General features: G+C 63.3%; 1 protein-coding gene across 1 annotated transcript; it reads left to right on the top strand.

Annotated features, from left to right (window-relative positions):
* FIBCD1 (fibrinogen C domain containing 1) lies at window positions 1-27,390 on the top strand. Its single transcript, XM_079112288.1, has 8 exons — window positions 1-91; window positions 652-764; window positions 8,556-9,035; window positions 12,422-12,581; window positions 12,975-13,111; window positions 21,151-21,247; window positions 24,751-24,930; window positions 25,274-27,390. Exons 2-8 carry the CDS (start codon window positions 693-695, stop codon window positions 25,531-25,533), a joined length of 1,386 nt encoding a protein of 461 aa, XP_078968414.1. The 5' UTR covers window positions 1-91; window positions 652-692; the 3' UTR covers window positions 25,534-27,390.

Genomic DNA, 27,390 nt, shown 5'->3' with positions numbered 1-27,390 from the left:
GCCCCGCTGAGCGTGGCACCGCTCCCGGGAGACACTCGACGGCCCAGCGGGGGCGTCCACGAGGCTCGCTTGGCGCCGCACCCGGCGCACAGTGAGTTGGTGTGAATCCCGCCCGGGAGGAAGTTTGTGCCGAGGCGCCGTCAACCCGCAGCCCGCGCTCGTTCGCTGCCCGGCCGGCCGGCCCGAGGGCCTGGAGGCCAGTTCTGCCTCCTTTGTCCCGGCCGTTTTGGAGGTGGAGTTGACAGTCCAAGTCCGCGGTGTGTGTGCGCGGGCGAGTGTGTGTGCGTGCGTGCGCGCGAGTGTGTCGCGGGGAGGCCGAGGGGAGCAATAAAAGGCAAGAGAGTCCGAGACAAAAAAGACGCGGAGATTGAGAAGGGGGCGGGAGGAGGGAGCTGGAGAGGAGCGCGCAGGGAGGCGCGGGAGCGGGGAGCGGGGACGGCGCGCAGCGCGAGCGGCAGGCGGGCTGGCGGCGGGCGGCTCTCGCGCTCCCGCTCCGCACACACCCGCGCGCACACCGGGTCGCACACACTCCTGCACACAGCCTCCCGTTGCCGGGTCGCCCCGGCGCCGCGAACCGAGGCGGGGACCCGGCGGACGGAGCGCGCCCCGCGCCCGAGCCTGCGCCCACCTCGCTGCCTTTGCGCTCCGCAGCGGCGCGCCTTGGCCGGCGCCCCCGCCAGTCCTGCCGGAAGATGGTCAACGACCGGTGGAAGACCATGGGCGGCGCTTCCCAACTTGAGGAACGGCCGCGCGACAAGCCGCAGGTACTCACCGGCGCAGGGATCCGGGGCTCGCGGCTGGTGAGGCGGTGTCCGCTTGGGCTGGCCGGGCGGGCATCTACTGCGGGGCTGGAGTTTGGGGAGCTCCTGCCTGGCTCAGGAGGCCGGGGGCGGGTGCCCTCCTCTCCTCTCCAGAGGATCCCGGACTCGGGGCTCAGGTGGGGGCGGCGCCACTGGAGGAGCTTCGCCGGCTGTGGAAGGTGCCCCCCAGACCTCAGCAGATTGTGGGTGCTCGCGTGTGCAGAGGGAGTAGAGGACATATAGTTAGCTGTGATCAGCCCTTTAGTTTGCTGTTGACCTCCGACAAATGACTCCCTTTGCTCAGTCTATTTGCTTACCTCTATCTGGGCATCTTCAAGCACTTACAAAGTCCCCTCTCTGGATGCCACCCTGTGCCAGGCACCTGGTACATCAACCTGAGCTTCAGGACCAGGACTGGATTTTTAATCTTTCCCATATGGTCAGGCAGGACCCTGCATACAGCAGGGAATTAATACACGTTCATCTCCTGTAAGAAGGCTTGACATTGTGATTCTCTGACTTTAAGACAAGGAAAGCAAGGCTCAGAGAGGACCAGCGCCAGCCTGAGGCCACGCAGCTCTGCAGGGATTTGAACCCTAGTCTGTGTGCTTCAGGGCTGGTTGGCCCCTCCCTTCTTGCTGCCTCTACTCCACTGGGGGCTTGGACAGTGTCCACCTGCAGACCCTGTGCGCTGGAAGAGGTGAGGGCAGAGCAGGACTGGCCATCGAGGGGTGCCGCCTGGAAGCTGAGGCAGAGGGGCTGCCCAGGGGCTGCCCCAGGCCAGGCTACCAAGGGACTGGGATAGGCAGGCGGGAGGAGCGGCTGCTCACCAAGGAGAGGAGATAATGGGGCTGCTGGTTTTAAATTTTAAATTTCTTCCAGACAGATGTCACTGGGGAAGGAACAGTGAATTTGCAGCCACTGGAGGGGGGTGGCAGGGGCGGGCCTTGGTGGCCCCCTCCTCTCTGGAGCTGCAGCCTATGCGTACTTTCTGGAGGGACCCTGGCATCGCAGGAGGGCCCAGCCTGCTACAGTTGGCAGAGCCCCTTCCCTTTCTGCACTACCCCTTTACCGAAGCCACCGCCGTCTAGGGGCTGGTCAGTGGTGTGCATCCCGGTAAACAGATGGGACCAGAGGGGTCCCGCAGCATGTAAGCAGGAGAGCAAGACCCAAATCCATGCTTAGTGCCAGGCTTCCGGCCGCCTTCTATGGGGGCTGGGGTCTGCCTAGCCCTCCCTCAGCCATCCCAGGGAACAAGCCCCTTCCTGCTGAGTCCTGCCCTCCCCGCTAGCAAGGGCGGTCTTCCTTTCTAAACTAGTCCGCGAGGGCCTTCCGCATCCTGGCCCAGGCTCTCTCTGTGAGCCCCTCAGGTGTGGGAGGCTGCTCCTTCACCAACTCTGGGCCCCACCTCTCTTCCAGGTCTCTGCTCTCCTCTGGCTCCAGTGGCTCCCCAACACGCACACACACCCCGCTTCACTCAGGACACCCTACCTGGTCTTCAAAGCCCAGCTCAAATGAGGCCACCTCCCGGGAAGCCTTCCCAGATGCCCAGTGGCTGTACCTGTCGGTCGCAGCAGAGTCAGCCTGTGCCTCCGCTCGGTGCCCAGGTTGTGGCAGACTCCTGGGTCCCCACCTCTGTGTCCCTTTCCAGGCCCAGGCCCCGTTCCTTCTAGGCGGTTCAGGTCCAGAACTGAGAGCTATTTACTGAGTTGAGCTGCTCGGAGCTCCAGCCAGAGGTGCCCTGGGGATGAGCCTGTGCTGTCTCCAGGGGAGGTGGCTTTTGGGGATCAGTTCAAGAGGTGGTTTCTAGGTGTCCTGGGCCAGGCCCAGCCTCCAGGGGCCCAGCTGCACCGGCCAGAGCCTGCCTGTCTGCCCTGCGTGCGGCTGGGGCTCGGGGCCTGGGCCCATTTCAGACACCCCTCTACTTCCCACATGGCCAGCCAGCGAGTGGCAGGCTGTGCTGTGTGCCAGCTCCACGCTTATCTGAAGCTTCAGACAGAGCCCAGGCCTTTCTTGTGCCCACTGTCAAGCAAGAGCCACTCCTGACCGGTTCCCTTGAGGCCCGCTCTCCCCTGGGCAGCCTCCCCTTCGCTTGCTTCCACTTTTGTCTTAGCCACTGACATGCTGTGTGACTCTTGGTAAGTTATACCTCCTCTCTGGGCCCGGGCTGTACCATCAGTAAAATGGGAGCAGCAAAACCTGTTTTCTCCTCACTTCAGGATCAAGTAAAATACTGGCGAGTTTTGCAAACTGTAAAGCACTGTGCACCCATGAAGAGGCTGGTTCTTAAAACACCTGCTCCCCTTTCCCAGGACTCTGATCTCTTCTCTGCCCACCAGAGATCTGCGCCCTAGCTCCCACCATACGGCCTTCTGTCACAGGGCCCTTCTTCTAGAATATGCCAGCACCACAGCCGGATTCCCAGTTGGGCTCATCCCCAAATCTCTCACTTTTTAGTCACAACCACTCTGGAAGATTGGTGGCAGGGAGGATTACCATCCTTTGGACAGATGAGGAAACCGAGGCTAGGCACTGGAGCCAGGGCCTGAACCTGTGTCCTCCGTGGCGGCAGATGAGGGCCTCTGGGAGAACAAGGAAAGGGAGGTGCTGTCCTTTCCTGGGTCAGCCCGAGTTGAGACAGGCTTCCCAAGGACAGGGCTCCTGTCCGGCGGGGGCTCTCGGGCGTGCCTGGCACCCCTGCATCCTGGGGACCGCCTCGGGCCCACTCTATCCTGTCTGGCCTCATCTTCTCCTTTGGGCCTCATCTGGGAAAAGTCACTGACCTCGACTCCAGTACTATCCTCTCCCCTGCAGAAGGAAGGGGCTTCCACACCCCGGAGCAGAAGGACGCAGCCAAGTGATGTTTGCCAGGAGTTCGGAGTTACTCAGATGAAAGGATCTAGAAATAGACATGGTCCTTCCAGCCCTGGCGTGCAGGGCGGGAAGTCGCCAGAAACGTCTCCTCTCCAGGGAGGTGGGGTCAGGTTTCCTAGCAGTCCCCAAGCCTCCCCACAGCGAGGCTGACCTCCAACCTATCCCAGACAGTGTCTCTTGATGTTTCCAGAACTTGAAAAAGCATTCCAGAAAGAAAAACAAATTCTCATCAGGAAGTTATTCCTGATGTCTAACCTTAACTCCTACTGCATTTAATTCACTCGGTGGTTTATGGAGAGCTGTGCAAGGAGGCTGTGCCTCAGGAAGCTTAGAGTCTCCCAGAACAAACCCACAAGTCGGGCCTTGTCATACCACAGAGGCACGACTCAGGGTGACCGCTGGCCTCCTGTTCCCTGGGGCCTGGGGAGGGGAGAGGGAGCATGCAGGGAAGAGGAGGCTGCTGGAGTTCCCTGTGAAGCCTGGTGGCAGGCGGGTGGCCCTGGGCAGGCAGAGGCTGTGGTGGGGAGGGGTCGGGTGCCTGGAGTACCAAGCGTGTGCACTCAGGGCTGGCGCCAGCCGAGCCTCAGGGACCCTGGGTGGAAGGGACCCGTGGGACCTGCTCCTGAGGCCTTGGTACCTTGTGGTGGCCTCAGTGGGACAGCACCCTGGCATAAGGGGACTGGCATAAGGGGACAGTGTTGCAGACTGCTTGCTTTGGGGAGGCCCTTGTGTTAGGGTTGGTGGGGAGCCAGCAGGGAGATGGTCACTGTGATCTCTGTGATGGGGCCTTGGCCAGGGCAGGGGCTGGGGGTAGGGCAATGGGCAAGGGGGCACGGAGGCAGGGGACAGCTAGGTGACTGACTGGATGTGCGTGAGGGAGGTGCCAGCTTTGGAGGACGGCTGTGGGATGGTGCGTCCTCCTGCTGGGAAACTCCAGAGAACTCACGTCTGGGGTGGAGAGACCCTGGTGTGGGCCTCAGTGGGCTCGAGGCCTGCAGGCCATCCGGGAGGCCAGGAGCTGTGCGTAGTGGGAGGAGCAGACAAGACCATAGGAAGCATCGGGGGACAGACCCCAGCAGAGCAGAGCCGAGCCCTCCCTGGGGAACCAGAAATCTGGGGAGCTCAGAGCCTCCAGGAGGGGTGAGACCTGCAGCTTCCGGTGACTTCTTGGACGCCTTCAGCCCCTGCCCCTGGGGCCCTCCCAATGGCCAAGGCTCCAGATGCCCCTCAGCAAGGGCTCCATTGAGGAGGCTCTGGCAGGACACGGGCACCTGCTCAGATCACGAGGAAGCCCATCTCTACCTACATCTTCGGGACCCCAGAATTGGGACAGAAACACCAGCCCTTACCCCCAGGGCCTCTGCCAGGGCCAGGGGCTCCTGGTTGAGATGTGGGCTGGGGAGATGGAGGAAGACCCTCCAGGGGCTGCGGCTGGGGCGGGGGCTGTGCCCTGCCTCCCCACTGATTCATAAGCCCCCCGTCTGCGAGCCCACAAGGCTCCCTCGGCCCCGAGCGCCCAGGGCCCCTCCCTTGATTTTCCCCGTCCAAAGCCCCTCCGTGTCCTTCCCAGGCCGAACCACTTCCTGCCTTGGCCGGGGCTCCCGGGAGAGAGAGGGGCAGCATGGCTCGCGGCTGGCTCTGACCTCGCCTGCCCGCTGCAGGCAGACTTTCTGGTGACTTCCATCCGAGGAGATGGGTTCAGCCCCCCGTGGGACCGGGCCACCCAGCTTCCTCAGAATCAAGGCGGAAGGGCAGCAAGTGGGCGGGATCCCTTCCTCCTCAGCCCTCGTATCCTTCCCCAGACCCCTGGGGGCTGGTGACGCTGAGCGGGTGGCCTGGGCAGGTGTCACCTGTGACTAGGCACCTCTGGGGTCTTTCTGCCTCTCTCCTGGCACAAGTCCATGTTGTCCTCTGTGGGCTAAGGTTTTCCAGGCAGCCTTAGCTGGCACTGAGGGCTGGCACTGAGGGTCATGCAAGGACCAAACCGTGTGCCCCAGGGGTGGCTCTCACAGGCCGTTAGTGGCAGAAGTGGACTTTGAACCTGGCCTCCCCTCTTGGGCTCCTGGCAGCCTCAGGATGCCCAGGTCTGGGGAGGTGGGGCCTGCGTGCCTCTCCCCTCCCGCCGTCCAGTGGCGCCCCCGGGTCTGTGGTGGCCAAAGGCTGATTAATAAGCTGCGGCCCAAGGCCCCTTGCCAGCTCCTCCTATTATCTTGGGCAGATTTCTTTTCGAGGCACGTAAACTACAGCTATAAAAGCGAACAGCACTTCATCTCTAAGGTTGATCTCCGAAGACTAATTCTCCTCTGCCGCGTGCCCTGCTTCATCTCCTGGCTGCGATGTCCCTGCCTCCAGGGTCCCCAAGTCTCTGCAAGTCCCTGCCCTCCTTGGTGCCCTCTGTCTTCCCAGGGAGGGTGGGGAGGGGGGAGGGTGCCTGGTGGGGCTGGGGTCCTGGAGACCCCGTGGGGAGGTGGCTGGTCGCTCTGCAGAGCCGCTCCCGCTTGGTATCTGGGGACCTGAATGCTGCACAGTCCAAGGATGCGGCTCGGATTCGCTTGGGGCAAGGTGTCTCCCGATGGGCACTGGAGCTGGAGAGGCAGGGACTCACCTGCTGACGCAGGGCTTTGTCTCCTGAGCCCCAGGTGAACCTGCATAGGCGGAGGACAGACATGGGAGGGTGCTGGGGGGCCGTCCTGGTGCACCTGCCCCTCCGGCCTCGGAGTGCCCAGCCTGGCTGCAGATGCTGCCTCTTCTGCTTTCCCGTGTGACTTTGGGCTTGCATCTTTGCTCTCTGAGCCTCAGTTTCCCATTGGCAAAATGAGCGCCACCCTGTCGTCCCCTGAGGGGCGTTCATCAGTTTCCCAGTGGATCAGTGGCCCCTGAGAGGCTGAGAATCACAGTCCGTGGGACGTGAGCTCCCCTAGCTGGAGTCTGACCTCCCCACCGACGTATCCTCAGGGACCGGCCCAGGGCCTGGCTCATGGGGGGACCCAGAGAATGTTGAATGGGTGATCTAGTAACCTTCTGTCTCAACAAGCACCATTGTGGGAAGCATGGGAGGAGCCCCCCCAAGCTCAGGGAGGGGAGGAAACCTCCAGGAAGGCTTCCTGGAGGAGGTGACCCCACTGAGGCCTGAAGGAGGGAGACAAGGTGGGCCTGGGAAAGGGAGCAGGGCAAGCAGATGCACCCCAGCAGGGGGAGCAGCCTTGCGCGCTGGCGGAAGGCCGCCAGTGTTGAAGTCGGGCTGGAGTAATTGCCGGGACGTGTGGGACCCAGAATGGGTGTGTCCCCAGAGGAACCTGGACAGGTGTGGAGCGCTGAGTCCCACGCACAGTCGAGGGGCTCTGTCCCTCATCTTGACAACAAAACGGATCCCTTCCTCAGGGCCCCTGGTCCAGCTCACCTTGCCTGACCCTGTCCTCTCCTGGCACCAACGGGAGATTCGGGAGTCACTCGTTATCAGCGTGTGCATTTGGGGGAAGGCAGCTGTCTGCTCCCTGCACTTTCCAGTGGTAAGACTCGCTGTCTAACCAAGGTAGCCAGCGCGCTGTCAATCACAGCTGTAAGACAGCCCCCAACGCTGGAGACGCTACAATGTTAAAAAAAGAGAGAGAGAAGGCACCTCCCAGGCATCCACAGCAGGCAGAAATAAAACCACCTCCAGGTGCTGGTGCACGCTGATCACTAGATAATAAAAGCTGCTAATATTTCCTGCAGAAGCACAAGGTGCCAGGCATGCTCCAGGGCTTTTGTATACTAACTCATGTAAAGAAGCATCTCGGATTCCCAGAGTTGGAAATGCGTGTCATGAGGTTGAGGAGATTCAGCAGCAGGAGGTCCCTAGCCCTGGGGGAAAGCAGGAGGCTTGGGATCCAATTGGAGCTCTGTTCCTAATTTGCTGTGACTCTGAGCAAGCCCCTCGCCCTCTCTGGGCCTCCGTTTCCTTGTGTTCAATGGCTGCCAGGGACCACCTGGTGAATCCGGCCCCCACGAGCACTCGCTGCTGAGCCACAGCACGGCCTTCAATCGCAAGCTGCACTTTGGCTCTGGCTTCTTTGGCTATTAGGCCCACCCAGATGGCCCCTGACTTCCACCCTGTTGTCATGCCTGCCCTGCCTTCATTCTTCCCCTGTTCTGGAAGTCAGACCTCCATCATTAAGGCAGGGTCCCCTTCTCCAGTGGCCTTGGGGCTGCTCTGCCCAGCTGTTTGGACTTTGTCCTGCCAGGGGCCTGCTCTGTGAAGAGGACCAGCAGAGAGGAGAGGGAGAGGAGGTGTTAGGCAGCCACTCTGTGCCCAGGAGGTGGAGACCAGCTAGAGCAGAACAGACAAGGGACCCATAGGACGTGCTCCAGCTGGAAGAGACCTTTGGTGACTGGCAGCTACTATCCCAGGACATTTGTTCCCCGGTGACAGCATGACCATTTTAGCATGATCAAGGTCACCATTAAACTCTCTCTCCCTGTGTCAGTGCAGCAGGCGCCTACATATAGAGAAATGACTGCCACTACTGCCCCACTTCACAGATGAGGAAACTGAGGCTCAGAGAGCTGAGGTCCCTCTGCAGAGGTCACAATGTGGAAACAACAGCACAGGGACCTGAGCCCAGGCCTGTGTGGCTGCAGAGTGGGAGTCTCTGCCTACCCCCACTGGACCTGGCAGGGCTCTGTGAGGGTCCAAGGGGCCGCGGTACCTGCACTGTGACAGGTGTCCTGCAGCCCCCGCCTCCCTCTCTGCCAGCCTCATTTCTGCATCTCCGGGCCCCTGGCTCCTGTACCCTCTGCAGCACCCCAAGTGGGCAGAGCTGGAGGCCCAGGTCTGCCTCTGATGCGTGCCTCCTCTCTCCTGTCTGTCTGTCTGTCCGTGCGTCCTGGGCTGGCCTGCAGCGGCCCAGCTGTGGCTGCGTGCTCTGCACCGCGCTGCTGTCGCTGGCGGTGCTGCTGGCTGTGGCTGTCACCAGCGTGGTGCTGTTCCTGAACCGCGTGCACGCGCCCAGCACTGCACCCCCGCCCATCGTCAGCACGGGGCCAGCAGGGGCCAACAGCGCCCTGGTCACCGTGGAGAGGGCCGACGGCTCCCGCCTCAGCATCCGCATCGACCCGCGTTGCCCCGACCTCACAGATGGCTTCGCCCGCCTGGAGGCTGCCCAGGCCTCGGCGCTGCGGGCACTGACTGAGCACCAGGCCCAGCCACAGCTGGCAGACACCCAGGAGCAGGAGCTGCTGGAGACGCTGGCCGACCAGCTGCCCCAGCTGCTGGCCAGGGCCTCGGAGCTGCAGGCCGAGTGTGTGGGGCTGCATAAGGGCCACAGCACGCTGGGCCAGGGGCTCAGCGCCCTGCAGAGCGAGCAGGGCCGCCTCATCCAGGTAAGGCCTGGGGTCTGCAGAAGCGTGGGGCTACCCCCTTCAGCTGCCACCTACTGGCACTCAGGATTCACCTAAGCCCCCACCAGGGCCGGTGTGTTGCCATCTCTGCAGAGCATGGGGCCAGAGGCGGAGTCTCCAGAACCCACAGCCCCTAGCTCCTGGCAACCAGGAGCCAACCCCATCTCCCTGTGATCCTGGGACAGCCACAGGCCCTCCAAGAGGCTGGGTGTGGTCCCATCGTGACAAATTAAGGCTTAAAGAGGGATGTGAGGTGCTCAGGTCGTGTGGTGGGTTAGTGCAGAGGGAGGCCGAGAGAGAGAGAGAGAGAGAGAGAGAGAGAGAGAGAGAGAGAGAGAGAGCTGCACCCTGTCCCCAGAGCTCCCCCTCCCCTGTGCTGCCCACCACCTTCCAGGGGTGCAGAGCCCATAGCCTGTCCCCACCCCCCAACCCTTCCCGCCCCGATCCAGGTTCCTGCAGGTACCAGGCGGGTCTGGATGAAGGATCACCAGCATTGCCATGGTGACAGCCCCAAGGCACTGGCAAGAAGGTGCCCTTTCTGGGATCAGGGACTTAGGACTGTCTAGCTGCCTCTACAACTTTCTAGAACAGAAAATCGAGGCCCAGAGTGTGGGAGGCAGGGAGTGAGGGGCGGTGGCATCCTGTTACTGAGGCCAGGTCGGGCCTGGAGTCCAGCCACCTGCTACCAGCCCAGCCTCCAGCCCTGTGCTGCGTCACCCCTGTGACTCAGATCCTAAGGGGCTGGGACCAAGCCCTGGCCCCCACCAGGGCCCCAGCCCCTTCCATGCACCTCCCTTCCAGACACCTGGTATAACCAAGTGCTAGGTCACTCAGAAACTCATGAGCAATGGCTCTTCCCTCCTCCGAAGGCTGCAGCTGGAGAAATTACAGTCCTCATCGCCCTGTCTGGGTGACAGATGGGGCAGGGTGGGGAAGCTTAGCTGGCCTTCCTGCCGCCCTCCCCCACCCAAGGCGTCCCTGGCAGGGCGGGAGAGCTCCAGACTCTGCGTGACCTGGGCCCGCCTGGCCCTCCCCTGGGCTCAGCCTGTCGGCTCAGGCCTGGCCTGTCACTGCACCTTTAGAGCTGGAGAGAACCCCCTCCCGCTCCAGGGACAGCTCTCCTGGGACCCTTCCCTGACACAGCCCACCGGCATGGTTGCCCTCAAGGCGGGCTTGAGTGGGTGCACCTCCCACTACTCCAGAGGATTCCAGAGACCCTGCATCCGTCTCATCCAGAGGCAGCCAGCTGTGGCTCCAGAGAACCCCCCCTCCCCACTTGCCAGCCCCCCAGCCAGCTCCCAGCCCTGAGTTCTCAAAGCCCTGCCAATTGGGCATTGGCAGAGGGGGGTCAGGCAGTTCCAGACCCTGGCCCACCTCTGGTCCCCCACCTAGTGGGGGTGGGGATCGCGAGGAGCAAGCCTCTGGGGCGGTTCTCCGGCCTGGGCTGAGCTGAGTGCTTCTGCCCGCAGGGTCCAACGTGGCAGAGCTGGGCTCCATCCTGGCCAGCTGGGTCCTTGGGCAGTCACATCCCCTCTCTAGCCTGGGTCTTCTCACCTGTAAAATGGGGATAACACAGTCCATGCCCAAGGGGGTGCTAAAACCCCTCCTGGGAGGTGGCTCAGCCGGACCTGGCACAGGAGGTGCCCACTGTCTGCCCCATCTGAACTGAAATCCAAACCTGCAGGAGCCGCCATTTGAAAGTCCCTTTGGCAATAATGGCAGCACCCACCCTGTGCCAGGCCCCGAGGTGGAGGGACAGCCAGGGGCTGTGGTTCCCAGCCTCCCCGGCAGGCCATGTTGATGTGAGTGATTTCGCTCTAATCGCCTGCCAGTGTAGACGAGGCTCCGCTGCCCTTAGCAAGAGGGAGGGGCTGCGCCTGGTTTCCGGCCGAGGCTGCTCCACCCCTGGGAGGACGGCCGTCCGCAGCCCGCTGTCCGCTGTCCAGCCGCCTGGCTGCGGCTGCTCTCCCCCAGGCCGGGCCCACACTGCATCACCTGCTCGGCGGAGGGGAAAGTGACAGGGGAACGGACAGCTTTGCGGGCCTGCCTCCTATTTTGTAAACGCTGCTCCACGTATTTTTATTTCCTTCCTCCGACGGGCTATTATCTGGCGAGTGACAGGTTCGGTGTGCGAGGCCCGCCGGCTCCACACTGCCTGCTCGCTGCGGGGTCCTTGTCTCCCGCTCCATGTGGTCCCACAGCCTCTGGGAACCGGCTGGGGAGACCCCAGAGGCCCCCAGGGAGCCGCGTGCGGGCTGAGCTCCTGCCCCTGGCAGCCATGTGGGGAGGGGCAGGAGGCAGAAAAGACCCAGGTGAAGTGCTCAGGAGCCCCACCCCAGAAAGACCTGTGTCTTCGTCCCCATGGACAGACAGGAGAGACCGGTCACTCTTCCAGGGTCACACAGCCAGGGACCCAACGGCTAACACCAGGGCCTGGGTCCCTACCCCACCCTGGGCTTGCTGCAGTAACACAGTCCTGGGGAGGTGACCTGAGGCCTGGCCCTCATGCCTGTCCACTCAGGGACTGCTGCTCCCAGGCCTCGGTCTCCCCTTCAGTAGCAACGAGCTGATGACCTCAAGTGCCAGCTCTTTGCAGCACTGTGGGAGCCCAGGGAGCCCTGGACACCAGCCCATGGGAGACCAGAGCAGTGTTCGCATGGGGGACGGGCTGTGGAGCAGGTGTCCTGGGGCCTGGGCCTCGCCCAGCCTGCCTCCAGGCCCCTGCCACCTCTGTTACCCTCAGTACCTCTGTTAAGGGCAGATCATCGCCCAGCCTTGCAGCCTTGCTTGGGGCCAGAAGCAGCCTTGCTTGGGGCCAGAAGCAGCCTTGCTTGGGGCCAGAAGCGATGGCAGGTGGGTGTCTTCCGGCCTGGAGGTGCCTCGGAGGCCTCTGGACTGAGCACCCCTGGACCCATGTGGTGTTTGCGGTGGCCATCAGTCTCCAGGGCAGTGTGGCAGGGAGGTGATGTCGGCCCCTTTCTCACAGAAGAAGCCTCTGCAGGACACTTGCCGTAGCTGTGGAACTGGTCAGTGGATGAGCAGGCTGAGCCCAGCCCACCCTCACCTGGCCAAAAGCACAGAAATGGCCAAAGAACAGAGTCAGGGCAGCAGGAACCTGCTGGGCACCCTGTCTCCTCCCACCTGAGCCCCTGCCCTCAGGTCCTGGGGTCCCAGACCAGCAGCATCCATCAGAGCTCAGCTGACCCTTCAGACGCCTTGGACAAGGACCCGGGTCAGAGCAGGCCAGGGCTGCACTGGCCAGGAGCCCTCTTCCGCCTTGGGGGAGGCCCTTCCTGGCAGATGGTGTGCTCTGTGCCCGTGATCCAGCAGGGCCCCTGCACCCTCCAAAGAGCCCCTGTGCTCTGCAGCTTCTCTCCGAGAGCCAAGGCCACCTGGCTCACCTGGTGAACTCCGTCAGCGACGTCCTGGACGCCCTGCAGAGGGACCGGGGGCTGAGTCGGCCCCGAGTCAAGGCTGACCTTCAGAGGGCGCCTTCCAGAGGAGCCCGGCCCCGAGGCTGTGCCAACGGTGAGTGGGTGGGGTTACCTTCCAGGTGACTTGGGTGGCCAGCCTGGGGAGCAGGGAGAGCTGGGGCCCTGCTGTGCCCCACCCTCTGCCACCCACCCCTCAGCTCTGGTGGATAAGGGAACCTCCCCTGGGGACTGAGGACTTCTGTGGCCGAACGGCTCAGAGCACCTCACCGGAGCTCCCAGCCTATTTTCCAGAAGAGAAAAGTGAGGGCCAGAGGGTGTCGGAGCCCAGTTCCGACCCTGAGGCCCTGCTTTTGATTGCACATGGCACTGTGGGGTGGGCAGACGAGTCCACAGAGAGACAGAGAGAGCCAGGGACTGTCTCGGCAGGAGGAGGTGGCGGGACATGGGCCTGGGCCATGGCCACCCTGATGGGCCTTCTGCACTGCAGGCTCCCGGCCCCGAGACTGCCTGGACATCCTCCTGAGTGGACAGCAGGATGATGGCGTTTACTCCGTCTTCCCCACCCACTACCCTGCTGGCTTCCAAGTCTACTGTGACATGCGCACGGATGGCGGCGGCTGGACGGTGAGTCAGCATGTGAACCTGGTGTCCTGAGGCCATTCTGTCCCTGCTTCTTGGCTGCCCAGCCAGCGATTTGAAGTCTGCACAGCCCTAAGGGGCCTATACCCTCCCTTTAGCTCCGGTGGGAATTGCGCTGGCCCTGGCCAGACCTCAAAGGCTGAGGAAGGAGATTCCAAAGACACAGGTCCACGCACACTTCCTGCAGTGGCCAGGCATACTCGGAGCACTTTGCACAGGGCCTGGAAGCCGCTCAGTCCCTACCATGACCATGCGCCTTACCTGGGGCCAGGCACTGGCCATCTCCCCCTCACTCCCCAGCAGGAGGGTGTCTGCGGCAGTCCAGGGGGTAGGAATGGGGACCTGAAACTGGAGGCAGCGGGAGCTCAGCTGCTTCCAGGGAGCCCAGGAAGACGCTGTCCTGGTCTCCGACCTTGGACTTGGACTTGGACTTGGACTTGGGGCAGAGCACCTCCATCCCTCCCGAGGAGCCTGGCGCTGACTATTTTTGGTGTATTGATGTCCAGGCTGACAAATGTCCAGGGAAGAGTTTAACATCACATAAAACAAGCGACCCAGAAGCAGAGCAGAGAGGGAAGCCTGTCGGGGGAGCGTTAGCAGGATGGGAGGGGAGGCCAGCGCGGGTCAGTTTTGAAAGGGGTCAGCAGAGGCGCGGCGTGGGGAGATGCGTGGTGAGCAGCCAGGGCAGAGCCTGCCATTAGGAGCAGCATGAGAGCAGAGACTCCCCCACAGGCCCGGCAGACAGACACATCTCCGGCCCGTCTTCAAGCTCCAGCAGAGAGCTTTTAAAGGTCCTAGATCCATGTCTGGGGGTTAAAAGCTCTTTTGTTTTCGTAAGTGCCAGGAGTCTGAGTTATGGCATTTGCCTCTGGGAACCCCTTGGCAGGCAGAACAGAGAGAAGCAGGGGCTGGGCCCAGAAATCAGAGTTAAGGGTTAGGACAGGCTTGACGGCAGCCTGAGGTGCTGTGTGGCTTGCACTTGAGGAGGTTGTTCAGCTCTGGGCCCATAGTTCTACAGCCGGGGCTGCAGGGGCCTGAGAGGTGAGAGCAGGAGCAGCAGCAGCCTGACGGGTCATTGCGAGTGAGGTGGGGGCCTGCTGAGAAGTGCCTGCGTGGCCAGGAGATGTTCATATCCATTTGGGCCTCCGTCAGGAGCAATCTTTGCCCAGGTACCTCTGGACATCTGTCAGGATCGCCTCCCTGTCACATGGACTCTCTCAGAAGCTCCATTGTTGTTTTGGGGCTCAGGCCGCTGCCTCTGCAGACCCTTCTCCATCCATCCTCATTAGGCCGTGTCCTGGTTGCGTGGCCTCCAGTACCAGCACTGGACACTTCTCCCTGGAGGACAGGGCTGCTGGTGCTGTGTGCCAGGCCCTGGGCTGGACTTCCCAACCACAGCCTGGAGGAGGTGGGACGGGGCTTGGCCTGAGGGGCACGTTCCAGTTCAGATGCTGCTGCCCACCTGGCATTCTTCGGTCCCCGGAGGCCCGCAGGGCAGCCGGAGAGAGCGAGCCACCCGGCAGGCCTGGCCGCCTGAGGGCTCACCGGGGCATGACGGTGGCAGTAACTATCACTTGGTGGGCCTCACTCATTCTTGTGTTCAAACACTGAGCACCAAGAACGTGCCAGGCACAGAGACCAGTGGGAACAAGAAAGGGCAGGGAGCCTGGCCTGGGGGGCGTTGGACAGGGCAGCTGACCTGTCAGAGCTGAGGGCCACAGGGCCAAGCGGAGCACCCCAAAGCCAGGCTGGAGAGCCAGGACTGGGGGCAGGCGAGGCTGGCGCAGGGCAACCACAGGCCTGTTCTGGGCGAGGGCAACTCTGTGCCTGGGGCATCTCCCTGAGGGGCCGGGTGGGAGGTGAGGGGCAGGCAGGTCAGAGCTGGGCTTCTCTCCCGAGGGCAGAGCCGGCTTCTGGGCCCTGGGACTCCACAGCGGGGAGCAACCTGGAGGGCGTGGCCCTGACCTTGCTGCCAGGCGCCCCCAAGGTCGCCCCTGAGCGGGACGCTCACCCTGCAGGAGAACAGGCGGAAGAAGGCTAGAAAAGGAAGGCACCCTGGCCGACTGTGGGCCCTGGCTGCGCCTCCTCTGGCTGCCCGCAGCCTGTCCGCTGGGCCGGCCCCCCACTCACAGGCTCCCCATCCCTGCCCCGCCAGGCCTGAGCTCTGCGGGCGCCCTCTAGTGGTCACTGCACCCCTTGCAGCCTCCAGATGAGTGCCAGCCCGTGTCCTGGGCAGGCGACCAGCCCCCCAACCCCTCTCCTCGCTGGCTAAATAGGCGTCCAGACTGCTGCCCGTGCAGGGTAGTCGGAGTCTCGGCTGCCCCCGGGGCCCAGGGCAGAGGACCTGAGGCGGAGGAGGGTCCCCTGCTGCCCTGGCCCTCCGCCCTGCACTGTGGCCCTTCTCGACTCTGCTGTCGGGGCAGTGCCTAACTGCCAAACCCTTGTCCTTGCATAATCACCGAGGGCCAAGGTCGCCTAGTGGGTCCAGTCGAGCTCCTCCCACAGCACAGGACCGGCTGGACCCTGCACTCAGGCAGGCTCGGGTCCTGGGCTCGGCCCCCACCCCACACGCCAGGAGCCGCATGGCTCATGCCCGCCCGCTCGGCAGCCCGCTCCGCCAGGCGTGTCCCATCATGGGTCACCGGTTCAGATGTGCCTCTAATTGGCTCTGCTGCGAGGCCCCCGCCTCCCGCCTTCCCGCCACCTGCGCTCTGCGGGCGGGAGGGGATCCGCTCTCACTGGAGGACTTCAAAGGCGCCTGGCGGCAGGATCGACTGAGGAGAGATGAAAGCTTCCAGGGCCCCAGCCAGCCCGGGACCCTGCGCAGGGAGGCCAGCCCAGAGGGCACCCGGCAGGATGGGGCTCCGCCGTCCGGGCAGCAGCCATGGCGCCCTCCTCCCCAGAAGACCAGGGTCCCGCCAGGACATCGGTGGGCCACCGTGTCCCTGCTGCTGCCCAGCCCACATGCTCTCTGGGAGGCGTCCTTGGCTCTCGTGGGTGTTACTAATACAGAGGTGACAAGGTGACGGTGCCCACACCCTTGTGTCCCTCGGCTGCTCCGAGTGCAGTCTGGGTCTTTCAGACTCTAAGTGAACCGGCGGTGCCCGTGAAGTGCTCAGTGCAGTGCCCGAGGCGGCTCAGCGCTTGGTAAGTGGCAGCTCAGAGCCATGTTTCTCCAGAGCTGGTGGGCGCTGCTGCCAAGCCTGGGAACGGTGGCAGGGTGCCAGGCCCGGGGTGCCACCTCCAGTCCCAAACAGGGAGTGGGCCCCATTTCCTACTGGGTGTGGCATCTGGCTCTGCAGGGGAGGCGGTGCGCTGGCTAGACCTACTGTGCACCCTGTCGGCACATTTGCTTGGCTGCGTTTTCTCCACGACCCTGCAGGGGTGAGGGACTTGTGAGGGGACACCAAGGCTTGGGATGGTTCCAGGACCTGACCCTAAAGCCGTGCCGCCCAGGAACGCGGGCAGTCTCCCTGGCGGCTGCATTAACTCACGACCAACTCGTTGTCCCTTAAGGACAAGAACCCGCATCTCCATGGCAGCCTGGCTGCAGTCTAGGAAAACTCCCAGACGCTGCCTCCTGGGGACCCTTCCAAGGCACAGACCACCCCTGCCCAGTCTCGGGCGGCTTAGACCCCCTCCCCCAGCCCCTGGGCCACAGTTCCTCTGGCCACCTGGCAAGGTCCAGCTGAGCTGCCCTCCATGGAAGCCCTCCCAGACCACACTGCCCCAGCAGGGCGCTCTCGGCAGGCCCATGCAGTTGTTGGTGTGCTGACTGGGTCTGACTTTCAGGCCCCAGCGTAACCTGTGAGAGGGGCGTCCCCATGCTGGCTGTACAGGGGAACGGAGGCCCAGGGATGGGAGGTGCTGGTGGGGAGCCGGGCCGGGGCTGCCGGCGTGCTTCAGCTCTGCGCTCTCTGGGCAAGTCAGGCTTTGACTGCGCAGGTGGAGTCCAGCAGCTGCCCTCGCTGTGCAGGAGAGAAGCCAAGACTTGGCCTCATGGCCAGAGTCTGGCTGGGCCTCGGGCCCCTGGGTGCCAGCAGGGTGCTTCCTGGTACTGAGAGGTGGCTCACAGGCCAGAGGCTCAGAGTCCACGCCCTGGGGCCAGGGCCCCCTTTGCCCCTTTGTGTATCCTCTGCCCTGGCCTTCTCAGCCCTGGGGCCTGGTGTCTCCAATCAGGAGCACAACACCTCCCTGCAGGGCTGCGGTGGGGCAGGCCGTGGCCTCCTCTGAGGCACTGGCCTGGAGCTAGAGTGACCACGGAGCCTAGATCACGTGTCCAGGACGAGAGCTCCGTGCTGGGCAGCAGGTTCCACAGGGTCTGTGCGCCGAGGTGTCCTGCAGGGGCTGGACCTGGGAGCCTGCGGCTGAGGAAGCTCGAGCGTCTCTGGTCCCTTGGCCTGGCTGACAAGCACGGGACTGTGCAGTGGCTTCTTCCTTTGAAGCTGCACAGCACCATCTGCAGGACCATGTGGGCCGAGCGCTCCCTTGGCAGAGCCCCTTGGCGGCACTTCCAAGACGTGCCGAGCGTTGAGCGGCTGGCTTTTGAGAATCTGCACCAAGAAAACACACTCTGTCTGTCTTCCCACTCATGGCTCCATCCCAAGAGGCCTGAGCGGCAAGGAGTGTTTCTGCATCAGTCACTTTCCCGCCGGAGCCGAGGGACGCTCAGGAGGCAGACCAGTGACTGTGTAGTCTCCAGATTAACCAAGAATCACTTCCTTTCCCTGCGCTGGCTCTCCCCCCACCGCTGCCCCAAGAATCCCGCACAGGCTTCTGCTCCAGCCTTTGACCTGCCTCCCCTGGGTGTCTGTATGGGCAGATCCTGGCCCTGTCTCTGAAGCCTCCCCTCCTGCACAGAGCCCCTGGTTTCCAGAGTCGGAGGCCCTGGCCTCAGTCGCCGAAGCCCTCAGTCAGGCGGAACATTCCTGCATGCCCGGGACCCCGGGCGCCCTGGGGACCTGAGGCCGCTGTGGCCCTTGGAATTTGTCGGGCCACCTTGCACTGTGGTGGCTCCAGGGCGCCCGGTCACTTGGCGTTTGAGTCAGTGAATGAGGCCCCCCGGCTGTGGCGGAGGCCAACAGCCCTACAGCAGAGCTTCTCACACTGCAGGCCCTGGTCCTGGGGTGGACTTTAATGGGTAGCCATCAATATTATTTAAAACCAGGTCGAGCGGCAGAGACCAGAACCCAAGGGGAACCGAGATGCGCCCGTGGGCTAATGCCGCTCCAGGAAGCGTCCTTCCCGCGACCGCGCGGGTGAGAGGGAGGTTGCCTTTCTCCGGGTCAGAAGGTCGCTTCTCCAAAACCATGCCACCATGCGTCTGGGCCCCTCAGCAGTGGGCCACGGTTGGTCACCACTCAGGGTTAAGTGCCCGCCCCACCGACAGTGCCATGCTTTCTAAGTCGATGCTGAGCCGACCACTTTGACAGAAATGTGAGCTGTTCTCCACTCAGGGTCCTCGGCAGGGTGGGGAAAGGGCAGGGGCCAGGCTCGCCCCTGTCGGTGGCGCCCAGGAGGCGGGATTGTGCGCGTCCCGCACCCGGCCCAGAGGCTCCCAGCTTCTGTCTTCTGTGACAGGGAGCGGGCTTTGGGTAGGGATCTGGGGAGAAGGGCCAACGGAGCAGGGGCCACGATGGCCCCAGCAGCCGGCACTGCCCTGTCTGCCATCCCTCCCGCTGCACGTGGGGACCAGAGCCCTCTGCACATCAGAGGCAGAGCCGGGCAGAGCCATGAGCTCCAGGAATCTGTGGGGGGCGAGTTGTCCAGGGATGGCAGGGCCTCAGGCAGGCAGGGCCCCAGCTCTGCGGGAAGCTTGGCCTGGAGAGGGCGTGTCCTGGGGCTTGTCCCTGTTCTTGTCCCAGCCAACCTGAGCGTGCAGGCAGGGCCCAGCTGGGCACCAGTGCAGTGGCCCTGCCCGCAGCCCAGCCCATGCATGGCCACAAGGGGCCAGGGCCGTTTCCCCTCTGGCCTTACCCCGCCTTCTCCCTCCCGGGCTCTCCTGTTTGGTTCGGACTCCCGACTTCCAGGGTTCACACCCTGCCCCCGCCTGAAGCCCGGCGCCCCCACTTTAATCCACAGCAGCCAAGGCAGGAGCAGCCCAGAAGGGTGGCCGTGGTGGTACTCACTCCCATGTGTGGGGGCCGAGGCTCAGGGACAGGGATGGAGTGGACACTGGGACTCTGGACTCCCCCCCAAAGCTGCGTCCCGCTGGGCAGACCTGCTCCCTTCCTGCTCCAAGCCCTGTGCTGCTCCTGGCCTGGGGGGCGTCCCCTGAGCACGGACCTAGCACCTGCCTTGGACCAGGCCTGGGCGCAGTGGACCGTCCTGCCTGGGAGGAGGGTCCTGTTGTGGTCGCATTTTACGGAGGAGGAAGCTGAGACCTGGGAAGACGCAGTGACGGCCATAGCCATCAGCAGAGCCAGGGCCCCAGAACCCAGATCTGCAGCTACTGGGCTCCCCGGCCTGGCCCGTGCCTCCTTCTGTGCTGGGCACACTCGGGGCCCAGTCACCTCCAGTGCCAGCAGGGCCTCCCGGGGGCTTCCAGCCCTACGGCCCCTTCAGCTCGCCCTCCGGCAGAAACAGGCTCAGCCTGCCTGCTGCCTTCCCCGCCTGCTCCGGGGAGTGCCTGAGCTTCTGCCAGGATTAGGCCTTTCAGAGGGCACGTGCTTGGGGTCCCAATCTGCAGCCATCAATACGGCCTCCTTCCGCTCCTCAGATCTCTTTGAGCCTTATCGAATTTCCTTCCGCCCCAGCCGTCCCTCCTGAGGACTTTGAAATTTCAGGGCTGGGCCAGTTTTGAGGTAGTGGAGCAAGAAAAGAGTGTCCTCTCGCCCAGCTCTGTGACATCAGAGCGACCCAGATGCCCGTGACTGATGCATCCCCGCAGACACAGCACATCCAGCCAGTGCTCACCTAGCAGCCGCCACTGGTCAACCCAGGCGCTCGGGCAGTTCCAAGCCACTGAAATTGGGCCGCTTAGTAATGAAACTGGCAGGCAGCTCACGGCACCGCAGACAGATCTCCGACACGTCAGCGGCGGACACAGATGGAGGCAGGTGGGCGGCAGGGGGCTGCCTCTGCCAATGAGCAGGAAAAGGCTTGTTAAACAGAAAGGCAGAGGGGCCGGAACAGGCTTGTCAGCGATCTTGTAAACACGCGAGGCAGCCCTGGCCTGGGCCGGCACGGTCCTTATTTCAAAGCAATTTAACCGGTGGGATTCCAGGCTCCCAAATCAAGAACGTTATTAAAAGAAATAACAGAGGCAGCTCAATGGCTAGTTGGTACCCGAGTCACACCCCAGCCCAGCTGTGGCCTCCTTGTCCTCCCCTTAGAGGCCCCGGCTCGGGGTTCCCAAGCCCCGGCGGATCCCAGCCCAGGCTCTTGTGTTTGGAAGGGGAGCTGCAGGCGGGGCCGCGGAGGGCAAACTCCATCCTGGTGGGGGGCCCTGTTTAAAAACTTGAGAACAGGCCTTTGTTCTCTCTGTTCCTGTTCATTTTGAGCTGGGGAAAGACATCAGGGCTGGGTATGGTGGCACACACCAGTCATCACATTGGCTTGGGAGGCTGAAGCAGGAGGATCGTGAGTTCAAAGCCAGTCTTAGCAACTTCATGAGGTCCTGTCTCAAAATAAAAAACAAAAAGGGCTGGGGATGTGGCTCAGTGGTTCAGTGCCCCTGGGTTCAATCCCCAGCACCAAAAATAAATGAATAAATAAAGCTATCAGGGCCTTGCTGCATCCCCTCTTCTTGGCCGGTGGGGAAACTGAGGCCCAGAGCACAGAGCGCCTTGCCCAGCCTCCTGCAGCGGCCAGCAGGCGGGCCTGGAGGTGGTTCCCTCCAGTCCACAGCAATTCCCACCGTGCCTGGGCCATTCAGTCAGTCCTGCCTGAGGCCCTGAGCCGGGTCCCAGTCCCCCTGGCCTCCAAGCCAGGGGCAGGGTGTGGGGAGTCTGCAGGCAGGGTGGGCACGGGGCTAAGGGTCTGGTGGTCAGTGCCAACGCTCCATCCTCACCGCTGCCTTGCAGGTGTTCCAGCGCCGGGAAGACGGCTCCGTGAACTTCTTCCGGGGCTGGGAGGCGTACCGGGAGGGCTTCGGCAAGCTCACAGGGGAGCACTGGTTAGGTGAGAGACCCCGCCCGCCAGCCTGGTGGGCCTTCTCCCTGCGCGGCCCTGATGCTGCCCTGGCCCGGCCCTTCCAGAGTGGGTTGCGGTCTGGGGGCCCCTGGCCTGGGCATGCCTTGACTCACAGGTGGCCTTGACAAAGGGGCAAGAGGCATCAGGTGTGAGTGAGGCCCCAGACAGAGGGGCCAGAGGAGTGTGGTCAGTGGGGCCAGGCTCCTAAACGGATCAGAAAGGGAAGGATGCACTTCCCCGCTGCCCTGCTGGTGGAGTGACCAGCAGCAGGAAACAAGCGAATCTTGGCCTATTGGGGAACAGGTCACTGTCCTGGGTTGTGGAGCCATGACAGGTCCAGGGCACCATCTCGGGGACCAGGAGGACCTAGATGCTGGGCACAGCCAGCCCTCGGGGTCGGCAATGCCTGATGGCCGTACTGGGGTCACCAAGTGTGGGAGCCCCGAGAGCGGCCAGTTGGCACTCATGCTGACAGGTCATCCCTGGCACGAGTAAGGACACAGGAGACTCTAGCCAACGCTGTCATCTTGACTGAACGCAATTCCTACCTCTAAATTCCCTCGGTACTTTGAACTTTTTGAAGACCTTATCGAGTTTCATGCTCACAAATAATGTTCTCAAAAATCATGGGTCTGGGGTCCTGGGTGCAGACAGCCCGTGCCACGGCTCTGGGGAGAGGTTTGGGCCTCTGGCCGTGGCCTCCTCTGCAGGGCTCTGCAGCCTCACCACCAATTCCAGGGGGTTCTTCACCCCAACAAGGACCTGTGCCCCCATAGCCTCTCCCACTGGCATTTGTACATGGAACCAGATGGTCACCGGATGCCTCCGGAGCGTCCTCTGGTTGCCGCGAGCCCCAAGCTGGTTCTCTCACACCTTGGCTTCCAGGTGCAGATGCCTGGGGGGCTGGGGGCTGGGGAGGAGGTGCCGGGGGGCAGAGGTGAGCCCACCAGGACTGTCAGAGAGACCCCGGAGAGGGCGGTCCCACCCTGCACACGGCCCGCCTGGCTGCCTGCCTCCTCTGCCCAGCTAGCGTCCTACAGACAGCAGCTCCCCAAACCCCCGCCCACCTGGAGGGACACCTCGTGGTCATCCTCTCCTTCCACAGAAGGGGAGTTGGGGCGCAGAGAGGTGAGGCCACCTGTCAGCGCGAGTTGGGGCGGGAGCCCCCCCGCCATGCTGGAACCACGCCCTGGACTGAGCGAATGGAAAGCAGGGTGGGGTGGGGAGACCCAGTCAGGGAAGCCCAGCCTCAGCCCACTCCACCCAGGGGTGCACAAAGCAAAAGGTGACCAGGCAGGGGCCCATCCCTACAGGGCCACCCGTCCCCTGGAAGGTGCATTGATGCCCTGGCTGCTCAGCAGCATCTTAATTGAAACCTTTCGGCAGCCACGGACAGGCAGAGGAAGCACGAGAGTGGGGCTTCGATCAGCTCTGCAGAGCTGCGGCCTGGCGGAACGTCAGCTCCAGCCAGCCCTCGGCCTCCCGGGTCGCTTCGCTCGCTGGCTGGGCGCCTTCTCCTTGAGCGATCTTCCTATTGCGTTAGGGGAGCTCTTCATATATTAAGGTTGTTGGCCCTTTGTTCGGTTCGCACCCTGGGTGCCCCGCCAGTGGCCCATCGTGCAGCAGTTCTTTGCTTTTGGCCATTCTAGCTTCCTGGAAGTGTTGAGTTTCGATGTAGGCAGTGCTGGCAGTCTTTTTCTTCATATCTCTGGGTGCGAGGCCCTGATTCCCCGCCCACCGTTTTATAAACCTCTCTGGCACTTTCAGGGGATGGTTTTTGGAATTCTGTTTTAGGTTCCTATCTCGCATCCACCTGGGTGACCACGTGAGCCCTGGGGGCAGGAGGTTCCCTGTCTTCTCCCAAGCCCGCTTGACCTGAGCTGTGGGGGACCCTGGGGCTGCGTTCCCCATCCAGGGGCCCAGGTCTCGGGAGGAGCAGCTCTGGGATCTGGTGGCAGGGTGGAGAGAGGCTGAGAGGAAGGGCACCGAGCAGGAGCTGGGTCAGAGAGGAGCCGGGGTCCCACGTCCCTGCCCTGTGTGGGTGCCAGGAAGGCATGTCCGCAGAGGGGCGTCACAGCCCAGAGCCATGGTGGGCTAATGGTGGGCCTTCAGGCACAGCAACCATGGAGTGGTGAGCAAGACTCTCCCAGCACCCCCTGAGCTGGTCCTACCTGTTCCTGGATCATGTGATCTGTCCTGGGTAAGGTCTGCAAAAGAGCAAGGAGTCTGGGCCCTTCTGCCTGGGTTCAAATCCCAGCTCTGCCCCGGTCGCTGTGTGGCCTGGGCCAATCACTAGGCCTCTCTGAGCCTCATTCTCCTCACCTGTGCAGCAGATTCCCAGCCACCACCTGGACACCTTGTGTGGGGGCCAGGCACCCGGTGAGGTGCTGCAAGGTTGATCAGCCCGCCCTCCTGCTGTCTGAACCATTCATCTGAGTGGGGCTCCCTAGTGCCCAGCCTGAGTCATGGCTGTTGTCACCTGAGGCCCCCGGGGCACTGCTCCACAGGAGGCCGGTTCCAGGGAGGGAGGGCAGCTGGTCCAAGACTCCAGCCCCGGAGGATCAGGCGGGACCCTGCGCTCAAAGCCTGCGCAGCCTTCTCGAGGAGAGTGCCCGGCACGCGAGCTGGGTCACGTCACTCCTGGGCCTGGCAGGTGGGACCAGAAGCCTCTGTCCCTGTGGCATGGGGAAGGGCCTCGGGAGCCAGCCTCACCCCCAGCCGCATGGGTGCACGGGCTGGGGGCAGGAGAGAGGCTGAGCAGAAGTCACTCGCTGCTGCCATCAAGAAAGGCATTGGGGTTAACGCCCTGTCAATCAGGAGTTAGCCAAGCCCAGCCCCAGCCCTGTCAGGGAGGAGACCCCAGGAGGACCTGGGGGGCAGGCGTGGGGGCGCAGAGCCAGCCTGGGAGAGGGCGCCCCCTTGCCTGCCATGCACTCAGCCAGCGTCTGTCCAGCACCTCTTATGCTGGGATCGGCAGTGACCAGGACAACACTGCTCTCAAGGAGCTTCTGCCTTGAGGACTCACAAGGAAACCCGCAGCTAGGACCCAGAAGGATAGGCCCTGATGGGGTGCCGCTTGGATTGGCAGAAGAGAGTGCCAACCCAGACGGGAGGTCAAGACAGCCTTCCTGACCTGGAAGTGAAAAGAAGGTAACCGGTGAGGAGTGGGGACAAGTGTCCCAGGCAGACGGACAGGTTCCAGTCCCGCCTGGGTATGAGGGAGGGGTGCCAGTGCCGCAGACCCGTCCGCCTTCCTCCCAGCCGTCCGCCTGGGCGGGGAAGCAGAGCCCACTTCAAGTGAACCGAGAAGACCTGACATCAGAAGGAGCCGCCCCGCCTGTCAGAGGGGCCAGCAGGAGGAAGGAAGTCGCGCAGAGCTGGCCGCGCCCGGCGGGCGGTCGCTGCCCTTCCCTCACCAGCGCTCAGCGCTTGGTTCCCTCGGGGACCGCCTGGCGAGCCCCTTCCCTCTCCCACGTCCTCCCCTCACCTAGGGCTCAGGAGGCTGCACGCCCTGACCACGCAGGCGGCCTACGAGCTGCACGTGGACCTGGAGGACTTCGACAACGGCACGGCCTACGCCCGCTACGGGAGCTTCGGGGTGGGCCTGTTCTCGGTGGACCCCGAGGAGGACGGGTACCCGCTCACTGTGGCCGACTACTCGGGCACCGCAGGTGAGGCTCTGGGCTGCGGGGCTGGGCGGAGGCGAGTCCTGCCCCCACGCCCTCCGCGCCGGGTGGGGGTCGGGCCACTCGTCTGCACCCCAAGCCCCATTTGCAGACCAGGCAGCGGAGCCCAGACCAGGAGTCAGGAGCTCCCGGGGCTTGGCACGCCCTCAGGGCTGAGGCAGGGCTGGGAGGAGTGCAGACCGCCCGGGACGCCTGGCGGCCCCACGCAGACACGTGGCAGGGCTGGCATGCACACTCACGTCGCGGTGTGTCACAAGCACACGTGGCCAGCGAGCCTGCGTCCGTGCCTGTGCCCCGCATGCATACCTTTGTGCTGACGTCTACGCAGGTGACTCCCTCCTGAAGCACAGCGGCATGAGGTTCACCACTAAGGACCATGACAGTGACCATTCAGAGAACAACTGTGCTGCCTTCTACCGCGGTGCCTGGTGGTACCGCAACTGTCACACGTCCAACCTCAACGGGCAGTACCTGCGTGGCGCCCACGCCTCCTACGCCGATGGCGTCGAGTGGTCGTCCTGGACCGGCTGGCAGTATTCACTCAAGTTCTCTGAGATGAAGATCCGGCCGGTCAGGGAGGACCACTAGACAGGCACAGAGTTCAATCTGAGAGTCCTCCAGCCATACCCCATCACTACCCCTACCCGCACCTGCGTTCAACCCTGCCTGTTGCCGAGAACCTTCTCTGCCCCGCTGTGCATGACTGACCTGCTTTCCAGGAGGCGTGGGCCATACCAGCCTCAACGCTCAGCCCCCGGAAGTGGGGTCACACATCACCCTCACGCCCTTCCCACCTCCCCGACTGGCAGCTAACATTACATCTCTTGCCTCTGCTGATGGGCCTGGTGAGCTCCTTGACCCCAAGTCCTACTGCCCAGAGTGTGGCCCTGTGCTGTGGCCCCAGCAGGGTCAGTGGAGCCCACTATGCGCCCTGGTTCTGGGCCGTGCCGCCAGGCAGCTCCCTCTCTGCCTGCCCAAACACCTGGCAGTGAGGCCACAGGAGTGTGAGGGGCCCCAGCACCCCTGGGGCCTTTCCAGCGACCAATGGGGAATGTCCTCCAGGGTCGGGCCTGAGGCCCTCCTCTGCCCACCGGCACCAGCTACATCTCCTGGCCTGCAGATCCCACTTCTTCCCAGAGGCTGAGCGAGAACTGCCCGTGGCTGTGCCCCGCCCTGCACCCCGGCCAGGCTGGGCACCGCTAGCTGTGGGGACCCGGGCAGAGGCCAGCTGAGCCCCACCCCTGCACCCCTGGCAGGCCGGGCAGGCCTCTAGGCCCCTTGACTTGCTGTGCCTGTGGGCCCCACCTAGCTCAAAGGAGGCCCAACCCAGCTGCCACCCAGCCTCCTGCCTGGGTGGTGGGCTTGGCTCCATCCTGCCAGGCCAGCCGGCTGTGCAGAAGGTCGTCCCCTGCTGGCAACTGCCGGTACTGCCCTTTGGGCCCAGCCCTGCTGAGAGTCAGGAGCGCCTGGAGGGTCTCATGGGTCCTTGGAGGCTGCAAAGCCCTGCCTGCATTTTCCCGTAGGTCCCCCCAGCACTCCAGGAATGACTTGCAGGCTCCCAGGTCCAGGCCGGAATTCCAGCCCCAACCGCCTGCCCAAAGCCCTGGGGCTACACACGTTTGCAGCAGGATCAGGCCCAGGGCTGCTTATCTGCGTTCCTGCCTATGGGGACCCAATGGGGGTGTCCTTTGGATGACCAGGGAGCCAGTGACACCTCAGTCAGGAGGGAGGGATACCTGAGCCTGGGACCTGGAGAGTGTGGGTCGTCCTCTCAGCTCCTGAGGACCCTGCCTGGCCACATGACCTGGACAGTTCCTCATACTGCCCTAGCCTCAGCCTTCAGCGAGTGTCAGCAGCAGGTCTATCTGCGTGGCCAAGGCCCTGGGGGCTGGACCAGGTTGCTGCCCTGGGCATCATCCAGGAAACAGGCCCAGTATGACCCAGTGGTGGCCGGGTGGTGGCCAGGAGCAGCCCAGGTACAGGTGGGCACCAGGGAGCAGAGGCGTAAGACCTGCCCAGGTGTGAAGGGAAGCCCCCGAGGGGCCTTCCGGAGCCACCCTGCCCTAGAGCACCAGCCCTCTCGAGGCCAGGGCATGTGACCTTCCTGGCACTGAAGGGTAGCGGCAGCCCTGCCAAGTCCCCAGGGGGCATTTTTCATGGGCCACAGCCCTGGTCTCAAGAGCCCACAGTCTTATGTCAGTGCAAATGGCCATCACCTGAGACGGCAGTGACCACAGGAAGCAGGGGTGCTGGGAGACCATAGGGCCCTGCAGATCCGCCAAGACCTGAGGGGTGAGTGACCAGGCCACGTGACTGGTGTGGGCAAGGGTCACCAAGACCCACGGTCATCACACCCAAACCTTGCCCCACTGGGCCCAATTTGATGATTTGGCAGTGGGATGCCCATGTCCCAGGATGTCACCCAGTCAAACCCCCTCCCCTCTC

Source organism: Sciurus vulgaris, assembly GCF_902686455.1.
Source record: "Sciurus vulgaris genome assembly, chromosome: 15".
NCBI classification, from domain to species: domain Eukaryota; kingdom Metazoa; phylum Chordata; class Mammalia; order Rodentia; family Sciuridae; genus Sciurus; species Sciurus vulgaris.
The sequence above is the reverse complement of the archived record's forward strand: the minus strand, read 5'-3'. Positions and strand labels throughout refer to the sequence as shown.

Excerpts from the sequence above, each read along its gene's own strand:
- FIBCD1 (XM_079112288.1), top strand. The coding sequence starts at position 693 with ATGGTCAACGACCGGTGGAAGACCATGGGCGGCGCTTCCCAACTTGAG. Across the intron at positions 765-8,555 it reads GGCCGCGCGACAAGCCGCAG|CGGCCCAGCTGTGGCTGCGT; the intron begins GTACTCACCGGC and ends GCTGGCCTGCAG. Across the intron at positions 9,036-12,421 it reads AGCAGGGCCGCCTCATCCAG|CTTCTCTCCGAGAGCCAAGG; the intron begins GTAAGGCCTGGG and ends TGTGCTCTGCAG.